At 37.1% G+C, this 22,453-nt stretch overlaps 1 protein-coding gene across 1 annotated transcript in view; it reads right to left on the bottom strand.

Annotated features, from left to right (window-relative positions):
- Positions 1–2,315: 2,315 nt before the first annotated feature.
- Positions 2,316–22,453, bottom strand: part of KCTD8 (potassium channel tetramerization domain containing 8) — a gene marked incomplete at its 3' end in the record, with an annotated part of 167,564 nt that continues 147,426 nt past the window's right edge. The window contains exon 2 of the mRNA XM_084234296.1: positions 2,316–2,776. Coding sequence (XP_084090422.1) covers positions 2,316–2,776 — 461 coding nt within the window. The remainder of the gene's footprint in view (positions 2,777–22,453) is intronic.

Raw genomic sequence — 22,453 nt, 5'->3', positions numbered from 1 at the left:
TACAATAGCTGGTAATTTGTACTTCTTGGTTATGTATGTTAATTTTTATAGACATTTTTGCTAGTATCAATTCTCTTAAAGTGTAGAGATAAGTTCTGAAATAATTCTTATTTACCAAATCCTTGTCATTGTGACACTGTTTGAAATTCTGTTGGAAAAAAAAAAATAGGGCAGAGTACAAGATTTTTTTCCTGTCTATTCTCTGTCTTCCATTGCTGGGTTGTGTATCACCATGGGATCAACTCTTTAAATTATATACTCTAGGTTCCATTGACAAATGGCTTCCACTTATATTGAAAAACTGAAAGACACGGGAAGGAAATTGGAGTGTGGCAAGCTGGGGTAGTTTTTGTCCTCTCTTTTTGTTTTGGGAGACTCCATGGAAAGTGACCGTGATCTTTAAGTGGCCAATATTCTTACTGGACAGTTTATTTTCTATTGCAAATTCCTCCTCTGAGAGCCCTGATTCCTGAATACTGGTAAGATAACTACTGGTTTTTGTCCAGTTCCAGGAGTGGTAGAAAATCTTTATTTAAGTTACCTCATTGCAATCTCCATGACAGCAATATTATCCCTATTATCTCTAGGATCACACAAGTGCTAAACCGTTAGGTGGGATTTGAAGTGTTGCAACCTACCTACTATGTTCCTTGCCTTTGACCAGTGTGTTAAAGCCATGTTGGGGCTGCCAATCTTCCCACAATGAAATGAAGAATTGGAGAGCAGCTTTTTCCATAGCCTGATAGGTTAATTCAGATGAATCATATAACTGGGTTTTCTTTAATAGTCCACTGCAGACTTAATTTTTTTTAAAATAGAACAAAAAAAAATCTAAAAATACATATAAAAATGAAGATATGTTTTTAAACTTTGAGTTAATAATACTTGTCTTTTTATATTATCGTGAAAGAAATGATACCACAAATGTTACTCAATTTCTATTTCAAGTAACCACAGAGGAGATTGAGCACTATAATTCTTGAAGATATTTTTACTCTCTCTGCTTATTCTATAGAAAAATTTTGTGATATTATATATTTCTTTCTGTGGTGATGGTGACGTGTGGCTTAAGATAAGACGGCTTATTTCTACATATGCATCCAACAAGATACCTTTTGTCATTCAGGCTGACCTTTTAGCTTGCTATTGATATTTCTGTCTCTTAATTTGTAATTGGTAACTTCCCAATTGTTTCTGGAGAGACTATTATTATGGTTGTCAGCTAGAATAAAATTTAGTGCATACTAAGATAAAATATTTTTCTCTTTAGACTAAGAATTTATTAATCAATACCAAGGCCATCTAGATCTGACTTTATCTCCATTTTGATGTTAAAACTCTAACTTGTCAATATTAAGATTCAATATATCATTCTCTAGCTTGGGATTTTAAAGCAAAATGGAAGACAATGTAACAAACAAATATATTTTAAAAAGAGTCAATAGAAATCAAGGAATTCTACTGTATTTTCCTTTTTTAATAAATACATAAAGCTCTTTATCATTTCCCTCTATTTTTTGATTAACATGATAATAAGATCTTTTAGAGCATCGTTATACCAATTTTCACAGCCTGATGTAAAGACTCATTTCACAGAAATAATCAGGACTAGCATTAATAGGTGAATGTCAGTGCCATAACACAACAGTATAAGGCATATTTACACCATCATTATACCATATACATACACAAAAAAATCACAGATCCAGAACAAAGAAAATTCAGTCTCTTAGACAGCTTACATTTAGATTTTGCCTGAAACTATTTTTTGCTTTATTTTTTGAATATTTTTTTTCTTTCCAAGCAACAAACAGATCTTCCTATGTCTTGTGATTTATTTGTAACATTGTGCTCATGCAGAAATAATACTTGTTTTATTGCATTAACATTTAAACAGGTTTGAATTTGGTTCCTAACACCATCATATAAATTTTTACTTCACATTGTTTCATCCATTTTGTCATTTTAGCTGGAGTGATAAAATGATCTGTTTTTCGTGAGTTACAAAATGACAAACATACCCATTTGACCACAGTTCAAAAATCAGTATTCTAAGCTTCTTGATCATGCATATTTTACTTTCACTCCTGTAAAATGGTTTGGATCAGAGACACCATTTTGATCAACATTTATTTTTTATCATATTTCTAAAAACAATAACAAAAAAACAACAAAAGAAAATTCTTTCCCACATCCACTGTTCACAAAAAAGAAGAGCAGCAAGAATCACACTGACCATTGTTAGGACACAGCCAGGTGGTGACATGGTAGTAAACATTGAACATCATTAAAATACTGCAGGAATAGGATAACTACTATAACCCATACTTCTGTAACAGTTCAGACTGCCATTGGCGTTTGCGTTCTGGAAAATAATCGGGAATGTGGATTTTTTTAAAATCTTGGATACACTTTTTCATTTCTTCTTCTACACTTAGCTTCTCACAGACTTTCTTTTTGGAAAGATTCGTTTCCCGGGACTTGCTGATGAGTGTCTGAAAGAGTTCACTGTTCCTGCGTTTGTCTGGTGGGGGCATCCACTGCACAGGTGCTTTTTTGGAAGGGCGATCCAGTGTTAAGGTGTTAGGTTGGTGAGCTGTTGCCTGCTGGGCATTGGCTGGGTTGTCCTGGGGAGTGCTGGCCTCTGAGTGACTGTCACAACTAGAGGTGGAGAGCTCGTTACAGGAGGTCCCACTTTCACTTCCTTTATCAGTGACTTTGTCATGTTTCCTATCTTCGTGTTCTTGTTTTGGTGACACTATTTTCTGAGGTGGCCCTAAAAAGGGGAAGAAATAAAGAGAATAATTGAATAAAAAGTGGGAAAATCAAATTACTTAAACTTTTTATTTTCTATTTTAAATGAAGAACATTCCTTTAAAAAAAGAAGTTTGTTGCACTAGCCTCAGTTGGGAATACACACAACAGCTAGAGCTGACACTGCACACTGACACTGGCAACATAACAATTACTTATAACAATAAAGTTCAGGAGATTTGCTTAAATAAACCTCTCCCTTTTTGCCAAAATAGTTCATCAATATGCTAAAAAATTGTATTATTTTAATTACTTATTCCTGAAATCTGAAAAGGAACATGTAGATATTTTGCTACCTCCATATCTGAGTTTATTTCTATTCTAGCTAGGTGTCCTTGGTGTATACATTTTACCATTAAACAACAGGAAAGTTTTACATTACTCTATTTTTACAAAGTAGCAGTACTTTCCAGGACCAGAGATGCAAAAGTATCATTTACAACTCCAAGTGGGAGGCTGGTTTAAATCTTATCTTCAGTCTCTTTATCTTGTTTCCTGTTTTTTTCCTTGGAGAAAATTATGCCAGTGCTGTAAGATATATATATATGTGCCTAATATCATGGTGGAAAAATACAGTTGAAATACGGTATTCTCTTAAAATACAAGGTTTACCATTTGAGGTAAATTACCTAGGAGGACAATTTTCAGAAAGTGATAGTTTGCCAAGAAAATTATTTCAAATAGACAAACAGTTTGTTTCCAAGAGGGAGCATATTTTATTTTCCTTGAATCTACTGTGGGATTTGGACCTCCATTTAACATTTATTGAACACCACAACATACCCAGAACTATAATAAAATCTTGATTAACTGGAACCAACCATTCAGAAATATGTTACCCAAGTCTTTTTTTTTCCCCTGCAGTCAATTTTTATGAACAGGTTCTATAAATCAGATATTAGTATTTTTAAGCAGTTGCCTCAGGAATTCTTCTGTGTACTCAGAATTGAAGGCCACTGCTCTAATTCATAGGGCATTGACCTTCTCAGATTGCACATTGGAATTACCTGGAAAACTGCAGATTATTAGTGTTTTAGTCTTAAGCTTAGGCAAAGTATTTGAATGATATGTTACCTAGGTTGTTTAATAGATCCAAGTGATTTCAATGTACAGCCAAGAGTATGAGTTTTTGCTCTCATATATATGAAATTAGTTAATAATCAATATGGGGAGTTGTATTACTCAGGAGGATGGGGAAACAAACCAACAAAATAGTTATCGTAATAGCACCTACTATGTGCAACAGATCCTTTGGAATTATAACCAATTCTGGTGAAAAAAGAAGAAGAAAGAAAAAATGATGCTAAACATTTAGCTGAGTGGGATTAAAGACTTAAAGAAGCTTTAGAATGATAGAAATGTTCTATTATAGACTATACTTTTAGTTATAGGACTGTATATACTTTTGTAAAAACTGATGACATTGCATAGCTAAAATTGGTGAGTTTTTCTGTATGTAAACTATACTTCAACTAAGCTAACAAACAGCAAAAATAAAAAATAAAAAATAAACTTTAAAGAATATGTTCCCATTTGAGGGAAGACCTTAACACATATTTCAAGCTTCCATTGGCTGTAATACAGTAAACCAGAACAAATGCTGATTCTTAGGAATGCTAAGAAAAGAAATTAATAAATTGAAGACGCATTTGCATGGATTCAAAAAAATGAAAACAGGTTTTTTGTTTTATTTTTTCCCCAGCCTTTGCCACTTACAGTAAGAGAGACTGGAGGTGCACCTGAGGGATATGAATGGAGAAGATGCATTTCTAATGCTCTGCTGACTTACTATCTTCTACCATCCTCTATCCAGAGTGGATAATGGGGACCAACGATATCCTGAGCCTCCCTTGCCTCTGGCTTTCAAGTGGATTCAGCCATTGACAAAGGCTGGCAAGACTACACTCTCACCCCACCCCACCCTAGGTTTCTGGGGTCTGATTGTATTCCTGGAGCAAGAGGCTCAGCCTTGTCAGACAGCTATCTCTACTTTTCTCTTGCCTCTGCTCACCTCCCTCCCTCTGCCAATACTTTCTTTAGTTTCCATTAGACTGAAATTTACTTCTTCAGGCCTGCTGGAGTTAACCATGTCCTCCATAACTAGCCTTAGAATATTGCCCTTACTGGTGTAAACTGTTAAATTTTTCTTCATTTCTTTCTTCCTGGACCCTGATTGATAGACTAATCTGGTTATCAACCATCATCTTCATTTATTGGATGTAAGGGTGTGTGAGCTGTAGGATTAGTTTTTCAGTGGCACCGGATTTTAGTGTAATAATATAGAAAGTAAAATGGGTTTGGAGTCCTATTTACCTCAAATCAAATTCGAGCTCTCTAGTACAGTCTTATGGCTTTGATCAAGATATTTAGCACCTCTAAGCTTCATTTTTGTAATATGTAAAATGGGGTAGAAGTATTTTCCTCCGAGTTATTTGGAGATTAAATGAAGTACCATATAAAAGTATCTAGTACAATGATTTTTGACAGATAGAGTACATCATATTTCTTCTTTTCATAAAAAAATATTCAGGCCCATCTTTGAAAATCCTATGTTTGCTAAAGGGTTTGTATGAATATGTTTATTTGGGAGTCACTGTTGTTTGAGAAGGTGTAGCAAGTATCAGTGTAATTACCTTTATGAATGAATGTGATCCCACACTAGCATGCCTGCCAGCCTACTACAACATAGGATGTAAATGAATGTTTTTACCCTTTCTGTCAATCTCCTGCATGACTTTAAACAGAAATCCCTATGGAGGAATCAACAATTTTCATCCTCAATAATGACTAAAGGATTTGTAGGGGTAGGATGGGCACAGGGCAGGTTTTCTGATCCAGCAGATGGGTAAAGGAGAGTCCTGAAGCCCTCAGTGGCTTTCTCAGGCTTTTATTGAGCTGTACATGTAGTGTGGCAAACAGGTACAGGGCAGGCAGGGGTGCCAGGGGCGGGGGGCCAGGAGGCCGGTAGGCCTCCAAGCCCCCAGCAAGTCTTCACTCTGTGTTACTCTGGCTTCTTTCTCCCCTTCTCTCTCCTGCCTCTCTTCTCTCTTGCTTCTGCTTCTCTTGGTGACTATCACAATACTCCTCCCATGGCCCACAGAAGTAAATAAGATAGTTTGCAACAATGCAACAACTGCAGGCCCCCATCAGGCAGGCAATCCTAATGGCAGGAGGGCAGAAAAGCCTGAAAAACCATTTACCCTACAGGATTAAATTGCAAGTACATGGAAAAACTGACTTATATTTCAGAATAGATGAATGATGAAAAATCATTTTCTATTAATAGGGAGGGGCATAGAACATCAAATAGAGATACCCAGGTGAAAAGTAATAACATCAGAGTAGGATACAGTATATAAAAAGGATACCATTTGCCACCCAAGCAAATATACATTCTGGTTTTTATTTGCTGGGAAGCTTAATGGTATATGCTAGAGATGATGTGGAGTTTTATAATGTCCATATAACAGCTAAATAAGTTATATACAGTTATATACAGTTACTATGCCCAGAGGCATTACAATTAATTCAAGGAATATGCTTTTTTCTTCCCTCCTCCCTACAAATATACCCGTGTGTGCATGTGCGCACGCACACATGCACACACACACACACACACAATAATTTCTTAATATAACAGAATGCAACATGTGTGTCTGCTGAATTTGAATTGTTCTTGAAGAAACAATGGAAGATCAAGGAATTTTTTTTTGAACAAGGCATTAATCAGTTTAGTTTAGTACTGTATTGAGTCCACTATGTGTGAAACAAAAAGAGGGATTGGAAAAAGAATATTAAATAGATTTTACAGGCTCATTCTACTTAACTACAAGTGAATGAGTACATGCAGGTGCAGAGGGAAAACACTGCATACCTATAAACAAGGATTTCTCTAATTTTCTGTAAAGACCAGCTAAGAGATATTTATAGAAAATGTCCTATTGAATTCCTCATGTTAGCTTTTGCTGTTTTTTCCACTATTTTTCCATTTTGTTTGCTGTTCTATCACCTACCTCTCCCCACCATCACCTGAAAAGTCAAATAATTTGGATATGGCATATTCAGAAATATGGCATATTTTATAACAAAGTTTTAAAACACATGGGAAACTTTAGAATGATTTCCCACTACAGACCTTCAACACTATGAAAAAATAGAGTTGGGGACCTGAATTTGAGAACTTCATTTTTTTTAAGGAAAAGAACTTAGAATAGGTACAGCTACTAACAAGAATGAACAAATATAGACTTACGTTTTTTATTTCTAATGTGGACTCCCAATGACGAGATCAAATACATTCAAATGTCTATATGATGACTCAAGGGAAAATGTTTAACTTTATTTTGTCCACACTTTGAATGTATAGAATATGATGGCAATTCTCCATAAAAATCATTAGGGGTAACAATGGTGTCCTTTTTGTTTATGTCATAATTTTTAGTGATGTATAACATTATGTATTATGATTTTATTTGATTAAGCATATGTTAAATTATTGATGATAATTTAGTGGATTCAAATTGGGACTAAGATGCAATAATAAAATGATTTGTGTCTTTTTTATGTCATGAAATTTGAGAAAAATGATTCAGAGGAAATAATGATTTACTCTAGTTGCCTGGCTTTCTTGTGGATGCCCACTAATTGTAGGCTTCCAGGGATAATTTAAAACTTTAATTTTACATGATTCCATTCAATGATCCAAAGCCATTTGAAATGCCTTAAGCACCACATGAATGATAATTTAAATAACACTAAATCCTGCATATAAGGGGATAGCCTGACTCTCAGAAACTTCTTTGTGCTTCTTCAGCTACTAATAGAATCAAATATGTATCTCAATGATGTTCTCAATAGTGTTTAGCCCTGGGGCCTCCCTGGTGGCACAGGCATTTGAGCTCCTCGCTGAGAAGCTATCCGCAGCCTCTCAGTGCCGGTTAGATCCCCGCCGGCCTTAGAGCAACCCACATGGTGAGCAGACCTCTCCTGTCTTGCCCGCTGCTCCCCTCAGCAGTGTATTTCGTCAGTCTGCCTGTTCTGTTCTGTGCTCTGTCTCTGGTTAATCCTCTCACCCTCCAGCTCATCTTGCCTGTACCCCAGTTCTTATATAAATAAACAAATAAATCTTGAAAAAAAAGTATTTAGCCCTATGCGTAAGGGCACTCAACAGACTTAAGTATCATATGTGAAAATGGAAAAAAAAAGAAATATGGGGTCTACTCAGCTGGCCTCTCTTCCATCACACACACACACACACACACACACACACACACATGCGCGCACGTGCGTTGTGGCGCACATGCATGCACACAAACTATCACTAATTATTTCTTAAAGAGTAAGCCACAAATGAGTGAAGAGTAAATCACACCTATGTTACTCTAAAAATGAGTCAGTTATTAAGTGTCCTTTACATTTGTACACTTGGAAATTTTCAAGTATTTGGACAATATGTTACACAGTTTATTTGGTTATATGCCATGAAACAGACTAGGATTTCCATTTAGGAGTTGGTCATTTTTCAGGAGTAATTCAAGATCTACCTAGGAGACTTGCAAGTCAACTACCTAGGTCATGCCTCCCACAAATACAATTTTAAATGTCAGACAGTTCACACATGCTCACAGACATATACACATATACACACATTCATCTATCATGCTCACATTTTTCTTCAATGTGACAATTTCTTTGGAAGACCTGAGTATAAGCTTTGCTCAGCCACTCCAAGCAAGTGCTTTTTGTTACTGATGGAATCTCTATTATGTGGTCCTTGTTGATTGGGAGCCCCGAGTTCATTTATGTTATAAAGTTCTGTAATGCCAAATAATGAAATGAGTAAGAAGAGATTTTCTAGGCTGTAAAATTCTAAACAGATATTAAATATAAATCAGTAAAAAGTTACCATAAACAGAAATCACCTCTTAAAATGGGGAAACACTCAGTTTCCACCATGCACTTCACAGAATTACAGGGTTTGAGTCATACCTTTTTTAAAAAAAAGATTTATTTATTTATGCATACAAGAACTAGGGTACAGGCCAGAGGTGACGGGGAGGGGGGTAAGAGGATTCACCAGAGACAGAATGGGGAGCAAAAAAAACAGGCAGATCTACTGAACTACACCACTGAGGGGAGCAGCCAGCGAGACAGGAGAGATCTGCTAGGCCACGTGTATCACCTCCCCGGCTGGGGATCCAACTCATACTGCAGTGGCTGCAGATAGCTTCATAGTGCTGAGACTTAACCCCTTGCACCACCAAGAGGCCCCTGAGTCATACTTTTGTGAAGAATAACTTTAACCAATTTTATTAATGATAGTTACAGAGCAGGATGACATGATCACCTTATGTCTCATTAAATCTATTCTTGTCACTGAGATGCCAGCCATGAGAATGATGCTCAGGCAACACAGCACAGACTGGCCAGACTCATCCTAGTTCAACAACTCACTAGGGATGTTTCTTTTTATTGGCAAATTATTCACTTTCTTTGTGCCTCTGTTTTCTCATGTTTAAACTTTGTAAAGCTGGGCAAAAATAAAATGAGGTAATACATATAAGTACTTTGGATGTGCCTGGCATGTATAAATGTTTGAAATGTTAATTATTATAATTGGCATAAATAGCCAAAGCTATTTGACCATAGTATGATTATTCATTCAATTGAATAATAAGAGTAGTGACAGAGGGATCCAAATACTTCCATTTATTTCTCACTTTACAAGATATATATGAACATATGAATTGAAGGGAGTTTCCTAGTTTCTTTATGCCTCAGTTTTGCAGTCTACTGAAATGAAATAAGAATAGTAATGCCCAATCACATGGTATAATAAGGAGATAATGTAAATGAAAGCAATTTTGCTGTTCAGTTCTCTATAATAGATTTAAGAGACAATTACTATTAAATTTTCATGTACAAAAAAGGAACTAATTTGTGAAAATAAAAAGAAAAGCTGTTTTAAGTTATTAAAATGTATGAATTAAAAGCAATGGTAAAAAAACTTTACATTGGGCAAAATAAAACAAATTGAAAGTATCACAATGGGCTAAAGCTTGTAAAGTTGGGCAGAAATGATAAAAACAGGGCTTTTGATTGATTCTATTAAGTTTTATTATACCAATATAAAAAGAAGGAAATTACAAATTTCCTAAGTCATTTGCATGGATAGTATAGTACAGTTAATATTTTCTGCTTTAGAAAAGATATATGATTTCTGGGTGGTTCTGGGTGTGGGTATGTTCAATAAAAGTACTTTCATATTTTTTTTCTTTAAAAACACAGGCAGTTTTAAGTGAGGTTTATGTGTACGACTGCATGCTTGAAATATTCTTTAATTTTAATCTTTTATAGTGAGGATAAGAAAAGGCTAGATATGAAAATGTATCTGCATCAGGCATAATTCCCAGAAAGGAATTACTCTTTAGTAGTACTAAGCTCAATGGTGTATAAATGGTTATGTGGTATTTGACTAGAATAAACAAATCTATCCTAAGTATTAGCACCACATGCATGCCTCTAACTATTAAGTGATTTTGAACCAAATGGGAAAAATACATTTTGATTTGATGAACATTTGTTAAGCACTTACTATATACCAGGCATAGTGCTAGTTAAGGGAAGGATGCACATGCACGCGCACACACACAGAGTTCCGATATCAAGGACTCCAGGCTTAGGGTGTGTTGCACAGCAATGAAGACACAATTAAAAATATAAATGTATATCATCCCTTATTATTGGGGAAATGCAAACCAAGATCACAATAAAATAGCACCTCACAATCATTAGAATGGCCCATATCAGAAAGACCAGAAACAGCAAGTGCTGGTGAGGAGATGGAGTGAAAGGAACCCCCATACACTGTTGGTGGGAATGTAAACTGGCCCAGCCCTTATGGAAAGGAGTATGAAGGTGTCTCAAAAAATTAAAAATGGAGGTGCCATATGACCCAGTAATTCCACCCCTAGGCATCTACCTGAAAAATTCAAAAATACAAATTTGAATGGAAACTTGCACTCCCTTGTTTATCACAGCACTATTTTATTTTATTTTATTTTATTTTATTTTTAAAAGATTTATTGATTGATTGATTGATTGATTGATTGATACATACATACATACAAGCACTGGGTACAGTCAGAAGCACGGGAGGGTGAGAGAATTCACCAGAGCCAGAGCGGGGAACAGAGCAGGCAGAAGGACCGAAGTACACTGTTGAGGGGAGCAGCGGGCAGCAGGAGAGGTCTGCGCGCCATGTGGGACACTCCTCTGGTGGCCGGGGAGCAGCCGGGGTTCGAACCGGCACTGCAGAGACTGCAGGCAGCTTTGCAACCCAGCGCTCAACCGCTGCGCCACCGGGGAGGCCCCACAGCACTATTTTAAAGAGCCAAACTCTGGAAACAAGTGCCCCCACACAGAAGAGTGGATCAAGAAGATGTGGGATTTACACATAATGGAATATTGATGATGGTCAAAAAAGATAAACTTATGCTATTTGCGATAACATGGATGGAAATGGAAGAAATAATATTAAAGAGAAATAAGTCAGAAAAAATTTATGTGCAATATAAAGAAATTAAACTATGGGTCAGATAAAGACAAAGTTAAAAACTAACCTTTGGAAAACGACTATGGAACTGAAGCATCCAGAGGGAAGAAGGATGGAAGGGTGTTAACAAAGAGGGCAGGAAGCACAGTGGACTATGGGAGATATGGTGGTGGGTACAATACAGTGATGATACCTGAGTGGTGGGGGTCATATATTTCTAAATTACCAATGGTATTGTAATCTAATGACACTTCAATTAAAAAAATAAAATTAAAAAAATAATCAAGTTTGAGTAGGGCAGTAAGAGGGAGCAAGAGTAAACTGATGAGTGAGTTAAGGAATTTTTTTTTTTAATTTAAATTTTTTTTAATTTATTTTTGTTAAATTCTTACAGTAACTTGAAACTTAAAGGTGATATGAGAGGTGTTCATTTTAGATTTAAAATGTTATTTGAAAGAATAAAAATTATTTTTTATGTGAGTAAAATTAAACTCATATCTTTATGTTTTCTGTAACTACTATTACCATTATCACTTTCATAGGTAAAGGGGAATAAAAAAGATAAAGAAATATAATTTGAAAAGAGAAGCATGTGGTAGGCCTTTTTTCTTGCTGACATGACAGGAAACTAACCCTCTTTTGATTCTCCCAGTTGACTTTTAATGGTATTTAGTACTTACTTATTTACAGTGTGTCTCCCAGTATTGAATTGTAACTGCTTGAGGGAAGAAACTGACATTCTAGCCTATTATAGTGCTTTAACCAAACTGACAAAAAGCCACTCCTCTGAATTTCTGTAGTATCTATTACTTATTATATCATTCATTTGGTACTTAACATTCAGTAGCTTTTATGTAACTAAATATTCTCTTAGATGTCCATAGAGTAGTAAGGATGTTCCCACAAGTCCATTGCGCCCCCCAAAAGATTTAATTTCTATGAAGCCAGAAATTGTGTCTTATGTTTCCTTTGTATCTCTTAGACAGTTAAGGAGACTGACTTGGATTTAAAATACTAATAAGGTGAATATGTAAATGTAACACAGCATGAAAGAAAAAGTGTGAAAAATGCATATATAGTTAATGAAATACATATTGGAGAAGTTTTTAAAAGTAACCTTGCCACCTTTCTCCCTTTCTACAAATCTGTGTCTTTTGCTAGCTACTGCGATAGGTGATACCCAAGGTCACCTTTGGCTACCCAATGCACTCACCTTTTATTTCCAATCACTTTTCAAGTCTTGTTAATTCTACCTTATGGACAGAATCTTGAAACTATGATAGTGGCTTTCAAATGTACAACTCCATTTATGCCCCCATTTTCAGCACTTGTTACAGGTTTCACATTATTTCTTACTGTTTCTCTTAACCAATTCTCTGATCCCACTTTAGTTCCACTTCAAACTATTCTGCACACCACTGCCAAATAAATATCTCTAAAGTCTAATTCTATCAAGTATCTTGCCTATTCACAAAACCTTCTAAGTAGTTGCTCTGTGCATGGAATAAAATTCCAATAGCATATCTTGGCATTGAGAACTAACATTGGTGTGACCCATATGATTATCCCAAACATCTTACAGTGCTCCCCATACAGCCACCAAACACATTTGCCACTTCTAGTAAATGTCTGGCTTTATCTGTGCCTATTTCCCTCCATCTGGATTGTGTTCCTTCCTTGCTACATGCCCTTCAAAACCTGTTCCACATGCTGATTTCAGCAAAAAACTTCCCATTCTTGCATTTGGATATAATTTGTGATTTCTTATTCTTTTTTTTAAAGATTTATTTATTTATTTATTCATTCATTCATTCACTTATACAAGCACTGGGTATAGTCAGAAGCGCGGGAGGGTGAGAGAATTCACCAGAGCCAGAGCGGGGAGCAGAGCAGGCAGAAGGACTGAACTACACTGCTGAGGGTAGCAGCGGGAGGCAGGAGAGGTCTGCGTGCCATGCGGGACCCTCCTCCGGTGGCCGGGGAGCAGCCGGGTATCGAACCGGCGCTGCAGAGGCTCGGGCAGCTTCGCAACCCAGCGCTCAACTGCTGTGCCACCGGGGAGGCCCTGTGATTTTTTATTCTTAATGATCCTTAGCAGTTTGTTTGAATAGTTAAAATCAAAAACAAGTGGAGATCAGCCTTAGAAATTCCCTCAGTAGACAAGCCAGTTTAGTGACACACAAAAGCTTCATTTAACTTATTTTGCAAGACTAACTTGATATGGGTCATTTTTGCATATGCCTGTGAAAACCATTAGCAAAACTTAACAAAAATTGATATGAGGTAACCACTGACCCTCTCCCTGCCACTTAAATTCCTGATATTATAACCAATCACTGTGAATAACAAACAGTTACCACCTCATCACTATATAAGATGCTCCACAACAATATTCCTCTGAGTCACATTCCATGTTTGAATTGAGCATTCCTGGTTTGCAAACTGTCATTCTGGTGTGTGGACAAACTTCTACTAACTTCTACTGTTGTGATTCATGATTTTATTTTGGCTATTTCTGAACTTTTGACAGATCTGTCTCAAAGGACTCAACTCATTTTGTCTTAAAAAGTTATTTCTGGGTCCTCCCCGGTGGCGCAGTGGTTGAGCGCTGGGCTGCGAGGCTTCCTGCAGCCTCTGCAGCGCTAGTTCGATCCCCGGCCAACGGGGAGGGTCCCACATGGCGCGCAGACCTCTCCTGCCACCCGCTGCTCCCCTCAGCAGTGTACTTCGGTCCTTCTGCCTGCTCTGCTCCCCGCTCTGGCTTTGGTGAATTCTCTCACCCTCCCGCGCTTCTGACTGTACCCAGTGCATGTATAAACAAACAAACAAACAAACAAATAAATAAATAAAACATGCCACTATTAAAAAAAAAGTTATTTCTGTACAACTTTTAATTTTCATTGCTGTGTCTGACACACACACACACACACACACAATGTTGATCACTTATGGAACAGAAATTCTCTCCTGGGGCACCCCCAATCCCCCATACCGAGTCTCATAACAATGTAGTATTTGTTGAACTGAATTAAATAAAATTAGTATTATCTACAAAAGCATGTCTAAGCATTGAGGGGATTGTATTATCCCCAAAGATTTTTTTGTTGTTTGCTGTTATAACTAAAGAAGATAAACCCAAGTATAAGGAAGCTTACAGGGTATAAAAAAGACAAAAATTGATGATAAGCTTTAAAAGTGAGTCATAAGAAGGGCCTTACAGTCTCTCTAAGAATATGCCTTTAGGATGGTCCCTATACTATCCCTTTTAAGTTATTAATATATATATATTTAACATTTATAATGAGGAAAATCAATTTTTTGTTTGTTTTGCAGAATTCTGCATCCCTTACCTGATTGTACCCCATGCTTATACCAAAATGTGACTAACAGTAAAGGTACCAGTTGTTCACTTTTCTTTTCAGAATCCTTATTAGAGGCAAAATTTTTTTTTTCTTTTTTTTTTAATAGAGGCATGTTTTATTTCTTTATTTTATTTGTTTGCTTGTGTTTGTTTATACATGCACTGGGTACAGTCAGAAGCGCGGGAGGGTGAGAGAATTCACCAGAGCCAGAGCGGGGAGCAGAGCAGGCAGAAGGACCGAAGTACACTGCTGAGGGGAGCAGCGGGCGGCAGGAGAGGTCTACGCGCCATGTGGGACCCTCCTCTGGTGGCCGGGGAGCAGCCGGGGATCGAACTGGCGCCACAGAGGCCGCGGGCAGCTTCGCAAACCAGCGCTCAACTGCTGCGAGAGGCAAAATTATTTTATAAGAGGTCTGCTGCATTTAAAATTGAGCCCCACATTTGATTCTTGGGATCTGGGGTTGTGTGGCACATTCACTATTTTTGTGTTAAAAATCAAAACTCTGGGTGGAGAGGGGGAAACTGGAGCCAAGAGGTTAAAATGTACAAAATTCCAATTTTGAAATTTTAAAGTATGGACATCATGTTCAACACAATAAAGCTAACACTGCTGAATATTATAAATAAAAGTTTCTAATAGAGGTGGCGCAGGTAGTTGAGCGCAGTGCAGTGAAGCTCTCCACAGCCTCTGCAGTGCCAGTTGCATCCCTGCCGGCCACAGAGCAACCCACATGGCACAGCAGACCTTTCCTGTCTCACCCACTGCTTCCCTCAGCAATGTTTTCAGTCAGTCTGCCTGTTCTGTTCCCGCTGTCTCTGGCAAATCCTCTTAACCTTCCACGCATCTGGCCTATACTCTGGTTCTTGTATAAATTTTAAAAAGTTTCTAAATAGAGTATATCTTAAGAATTCTCACATGGAAAAATTATTTTTGCATTTTTTTGGATTGTATCTACATGAGATGATAGTTACTAACTAAACTTATCACTGTAATCATTTCTAGATATATGTAGGTCAAATCCCTATGTTGTATATCTAAAATTTATACAGTGATACATCAATTATATTTCAAGAAAACTGGTAGCAAAGGTTTTGCCTAATCTTCTTTGGGACACTGGAATTAAGTCCTGCTCATTCCAAGTTTCCCACTCCCAAATCTACCATGCCCTCTTATTGATTGTCAGAGCTTTTTCCACATGCCTAGGTAGCTACTTTATTAGGATGATTTTTTTCAGGTATATATATCACATGAAAGGGATTATTTATTCACTTTTCAAATTTGTGAACACAAGCTTATGCTTGCTTATTTCACACCTATAAACTGTGGATAGTGACACCTACACAATGCCTGGTAAGGATTAGTGAGAGGGTGAATTTGCAAGTCTGATGGCTCATGGACAGAACAACTTGCACTGTGTAAATATACTTGGGGGTGCATTTATGATGTACCATGTGGATCAAATTTATATGAACATAAAACCAGGCTGGTTGTAAATTACTATTGTTTGTTATAAAATACTTGACAGTTGTCTTAGGTCTTAGGAAAAAAGCTCTCAGTGCAACAGGGGAAGGGGAGATTATGGGAAGGCAAAAAAGAAAAAAAAAAACAAAAAAAACAGGCTAATATTCTTGGGTTCCAGGAGGAGTAGCAATTTCAGGAGGAAAGTCATAGTGGAGGAACTTTGTATTTGTTGTATCTCTTCAGATCTTAAGTGCCTACTTGTCAATAAACATTTTCAAGTACTACCAACAATGGTCAGCGAGTTGCAACTTCCTAAAGCTGCCTCCCCAGTGGCGCAAGTGGTTAAGACATAAGCTATGAAGCTATCCTCAGCCACTGCTGCATGAGTTGGATCCCCGGCCAGAGGGTTACCCACATGGTGAGGCAGACCTCTCCTGTCTTGCTCGCTGATCCCCTCAGCAATGTATTTCAGTCAACCTGCCTGTTCTGTTCCCCCCTCTATCTCGGTGAATCCTCTCACCCCCCACACCTCTGGCCTGTACCCCAGTTCTTGTATGCATAAATAAATATATCTTTAAAAAAACATACTATTAAATTGGAGTGCCACCTTTGTTCACGTTGAGATTTATGAAAGTATGCCCAGTATGGGGGCAGCTCAGTGCAGAATCCTGCCTACAGCAGTGTTGTTTTGCAATAACTCAATAATTAACAAACAGCTCAGCCTTTGTGTTGCGTTAAGCAACACCACACTGATAAAGACACAGGAGCCAGAGCGCAGGCTGCACAAGGCAGGATGTTGCTGAGAGCAAGATCCTGGCCATTTTTATTGATAGAATAATCATAGAGCATCAGCTACATGCTTTAGGAGGACAAGAAGAAAAGGATGGTTGAAACTCAGGAATGTCATCTAGGGCTTGGGGGAAATGAGTCTGCTGACCATGTTATCAGCTTGATGACCAAGTGTTGTAATCAAAACTACACCCCAGGGCCTCCCCGGTGGCTCAGTGGTTGAGCGCTGGGTTGCAAAGCTGCCCGCAGCCTCTGCAGCGCCGGTTCAATCCCCAGCTGCTCCCCGGCCACCGGAGGAGGGTCCCACATGGCGCGCAGACCTCTCCTGCCGCCCACTGCTCCCCTCAGCAGTGTACTTCGGTCCTTCTGCCTGCTCTGCTCCCCGCTTTGGCTCTGGTGAATTCTCTCACCCTCCTGCACTTCTGACTGTACCCAGTGCTTGTATAAATAAATAAATAAATCTTCAAAAAAAAAAACCAAAAAAAACAACAACAACAAAAAAAAACCCCAAAACTACACCCCAGACCCCAGGCAACAGTCCTAATCTTATCAACAAGGCATTCCACTGATCAGCTTCTGGGGTCCCTTGTCATATATCGATCATCGGCCCCCCCGGGTGTGCCCGGTCATACCTCCTGATGTTTGAGTAGGGAGTAAGTTTATGCATCTGTCATCTTCAGTCCCCCCGGGCGTTCCTGGTCATACCTCTTGATGCATATCCTTCCCAGAGTGATCAAGCTTTCTGCTCTTGATTGATATGAAAGGCACGTTGTAAGGTTTGGCTCATAGGACTGTGACTGGATAGTTCTGACCTTTGTATAGGAATGCAGAACTGCAGGTAACCATAATGGTGGCTGAGCAGACCGCTTAAGTCTAGCAGCCACTTAAGTCAGAAGACCTACACCTTTGAAAATAGGCAAACTGTGCTTGAATTGAATTTCTGATGCTTGCTTGTTTGGTGTTAAAATGTCTTTAAGACTCATTTTCTATTTGCTTAAGAGGATATTAAAAGTTTGGCACCACTCTCCTGGGATTGACTTAAGTAAATATATACATGAGGAAGAAACTAATAGTAGGTTGAGATGCAGCTCCAGAAAAGACATTAGGTCTTAACTCCTGGAACCTATGTCACTTTATATGACACTTTCTTTGCAGATATTACTACAGATTTAGAGATGGTGAAATTATTCTGGATTAAAAATTCAATCACAGGTATCATCACAAGAGGGAGTGGGTGGGAGATTTGATTCACAAAGGGGGACCAGAAATGTGAGCACAGGTCAGAGATTATAATGATTGGGTCTCCAGAAGCTGGAACAAGCAAGCAGCAGATTTCCTCTGGAACCTCTGGAGGCAATGTAGCACTGCAGCTCCTTGAGTTCAGCCTAGTAAAATAGATTTTGAACTTAATATTTCTGGAATTGCAAGCAAATAAATTTGTTGTTTTAATTCACCAAATTTGGTGTAATTTTTTACAACACCCATTAAGAACTAATATATCTGCTTAGTTTAATGTATGCCCCTTGGTAGATGTTGAGTTATGACATCTTATATAAATGAATGTAATAGAATTCTTAATAACTAAATGATATTGAATGTGAATTATAGGATCTTACTTTCTCTATTAAAATGCAATCTCATGCAGTCTCTGCCAGATTGTAATCCTATTTTTCATGTAACTAACAACCTTGAATATTTTGGAAAGAAAATATATCTAGTCTAAGTTTTCCCTATTTACATAGTTCAACCATTAATCGGATAATAAAGTTTATAATCTCCTTACATTACATCTGTTCCTGAAATATACTCCTTTTTCTCTTTTTATACACATACACATATTTACATCCATCACATATACACATTATATATGTGTGTATATGTGTGTATACATATACATGTTTTGTATGTGTAAATTCATAGAACTATTTCTTTACTAAACCTGATTCCACCCACAGCTCTAGCATTTAGTTATTCCTTGAAGTTTCAGTTCAAGATTTTACTGCCTCTGAACATCTCCTAAACTTTAAATATGGCTGAAAATACAGTCTTATTCTTCCTTTCCCTAATAAGCTATTTCTTGCCCAGTGTTTTCTGGTTTTATTCTTTTAGAAAGCACCATAATCTTCTTAATTACCCATCTTTGAAATTTTAGAGTTATTTTCATCATACCTATTTCTGTCCCTCTGATGCTCCTCTCTTAAATGAACAGCTACTTAATTCTATTGAGCAAATGTTAATAATGTGTCAATCATTTCCCTCATCTTCACAGTCATGCTTATTAATTCTTACTGAATCTATTACAACTGCTTTTTAAACTCTTAATGAATCTATTGCATTGAACTTCTAGAAATCTTTTCTATCTCAAAGCTTTACCTCCTACTAGCCACACTAAGATCTCAGCTATATCTGTCTGAAACATAGCTCCTATCATAGTATTTGTTCTCAGAAATGTCAGTAGTTTTCAGAAATTACTCAAAATCTCGTAGTCATATAAATAAGACTTTATATATCCCAATTTAAACCTCAAAACATTTCTATCATTGGTACCCTTGATTTAAGCGAAATTGGAGATAATATAATTGCCCTAAATACCACATGTATTCTTATCTTCAATTCTTCAACAATGTAAAGAATAAGTTAATGGAAAAGAGATACACACATATAACACACAAACACAAGCCATATGCAACTTAATATGGGAGAAAATGTAAATAAAGAGATCGTGATATTTTACAGCAAACAAACTATTTCACACTATCCCATAGCAACATGGCACTGTAGTTCATCTTTTCCATGTAGTCATATATAGAAAATAATGTGTTTAGAGAAAAAAATGCTAACAATGCAACCAAGATAGTTTTACTCAGATCAAGTTTTACTAAGTAAATGCAGGGTTGTAATAAAAAGAACATTTGTTCGTGATTTAAAGGAAAATTATAGATATAAGATGTGACTTTTACTATAAAATTATAAAGTAAAAATAATTAAGTAAATAAGAAGATGAACAATTTGCAGATAAAAAAAAAACAGAAGATGAAGGAATTATCTGAATAATCACTTTTGTCAGTTACTGTAATTCCCAAACCCCAGAATTATATTAGCACAATAAGGCATCTTCCTGACTGAACTTTTCAATGATGTGCACTTCTTGATCAGGAAAGGTTCTGACATAAGGCCAGAAATTTCCTCTAAGAGCTTTTGGAATCTAATTAAATAATAAGTAGATTCTGTCAGGTTTGAGAAGCCTTGAACTTTTCATGTCACTTTATAGTACATTTTAGTCTAAACCTAATATTTCAATAGTAGCAGTAACATCAGTCTCCCTCTCTGACACTAAAGCCTTACAGATAAAAAGTTAAAGATTGTAAAGTGGTTCTAATGAAATCAGTACAAGACAAAAAGATGTACTAGTGACACCTTCTACATGATCAATCAAAATGGCTATGCAAAGGAAGAATTTATACAGGGAATACTTTTGGAAAACCTGTTTAATTAGAAGATATTAATGGCTATTCATTAAAAACTTGAAGGTTGATTTTTTTATATATAAGAAGCATTAGTAATAGAGTATGCTAGTGTGGTACATGCATCTGATACAGCTCTCCAAGAAACACTGAGAAAACAGGATCCACGGAAATGACATCTGTTTTGACTTTGATTCAGTGAAAGTGATATGAGGTGGTCTTGCTTGAATAAATTATGCACAACTTGAATAAAAATAAAGCACTTCAGGGCAAAATTTTCCATAACAAGAGCTTAAACCAGAGCTACAATTACTCATTTATTTACAAGGAATGTATATAATGTTCACCAATTAATTGGATACTGCTATTAACATTATAATTGATATAGATGCAATTGTGCATGTTTATCCAATGATTAAAGATTTGTAACTCTCATGCTTGAATGGTTGGCTGCTCCATTTGCCTTCAAGTTACTGGAAATGATATTGCAAACAAAGCAGCAAGATCAACCAATGATCACTGAAAAGACGGAAGATTCTGATTTTTAGATCAAAAGCCAATGAGAATTTTTAATTTTTTACTGGTTTTGTTTAACCAACTAATTTTGGTTTGTTTACAGTGGTAAAGAAAACATATTCACTAGGAAAAAAAAACTTTATAATTAAAATCTTTAGTATTGAGTGTCAAATTGATCTAGTGTTTCCTGAATTTACTAGTAACAAAACAATTGTTTTATAATACAATTTTTGATTAACAAGATTTATTAAAACTATTACCTTTAGCACAATGCATACTAGAGAACCAAAAATAATTATAAGGAAAAATGAGTTTAATTCATATCACTTTATTAGTACTATGTATTTACAAAGAATTGGAAGAGATTGAATCAATATAACAGGACATATTTTTGTACTTACCAATTTTTTACAAAACCTTTGAAATATTATGGGAAGAAAGGGGGAGAGGAGAGAGAAAGAGACCAAGAAAGACAAAGGAGAGGAGAGAGGGGCGGGGAAAAGTGGGAAGGAGAAGATAATAAACTAAACCTTCGACAGTGTTAGAAAACAATAAAACTGTCATGAATAGAGCAGAATTGGGAAAATTGGGGGTCACAAAAAATTGGGGGTGACAGAAAGCAGATTGGCTCAGTCTAAGGAAAAGGAGAGAAAATCTTAGCTAGACACAATCACTGGAAAAAATTTAAAAAGGATGATTCAGTAAAACTCAAAGACCAAAGAACAGAGATGGAACGGATCTTTGGTGAGTTGTCTTAAGCCCTGAGTGTTATTTATATTTTTTGTGTGTCTGAGCTGGTCCATTTCACTTAAGGCAACAGAGGCACTGATTGCAGGATAGAATTGAACTGCCTTCTAAAGAAAATCAACTATCTACTACCTCTCTGGGAATAATTACTTCATTAGAGGAAAAGCCAGATTTTGGGTTATTCCAAATTTCAGCTAGAAGAGGGGAGAGGGGTGGGTGTGGGGGGGGGGTTGAGTGGGGTGGCGTTGAGTGGAACTGTGGAGAAAAAAGATGAAAGAAAAGGTGATCTATCCAGGCAAACGACAAAAATTTCTTCTTAATTTTACTGTAGATGAGAGGTGGGTGCTGTGGATATAGAGTGGGGAAAGTCTCAAACTGTATACCTGTTAAATACCAAAACATTCTAAACTAAGGCCACCCAGTCAAAACTACTTCCCTAACTCCCCAGTGACTCAGAGCTGAGATACTAGATATCCTGATGAAGAAAAAAAAAATCTGAAAATACACTAAATTAAACCCATGCCATCTGGGCCTCCCCGGTGGCGCAGCGGTTGAGCGCTGGGTTGAGAAGCTGCCCGCGGCCACTGCGATGCCGGTTCGATCCCCGGCTGCTCCCCGGCCACCAGAGGAGGGTCCCACATGGCGCACAGACCTCTCCTGCCGCCCGCTGCTCCCCTCAGCAGTGTACTTCGGTCCTTCTGCCTGCTCTGCTCCCCGCTCTGGCTCTGGTGAATTCTCTCACCCTC

Source organism: Talpa europaea (assembly GCF_964194135.1).
Source record: "Talpa europaea genome assembly, chromosome: 5".
In the NCBI taxonomy this organism is placed as follows: domain Eukaryota; kingdom Metazoa; phylum Chordata; class Mammalia; order Eulipotyphla; family Talpidae; genus Talpa; species Talpa europaea.
This window is presented reverse-complemented; position numbering and strand designations above follow the sequence as displayed.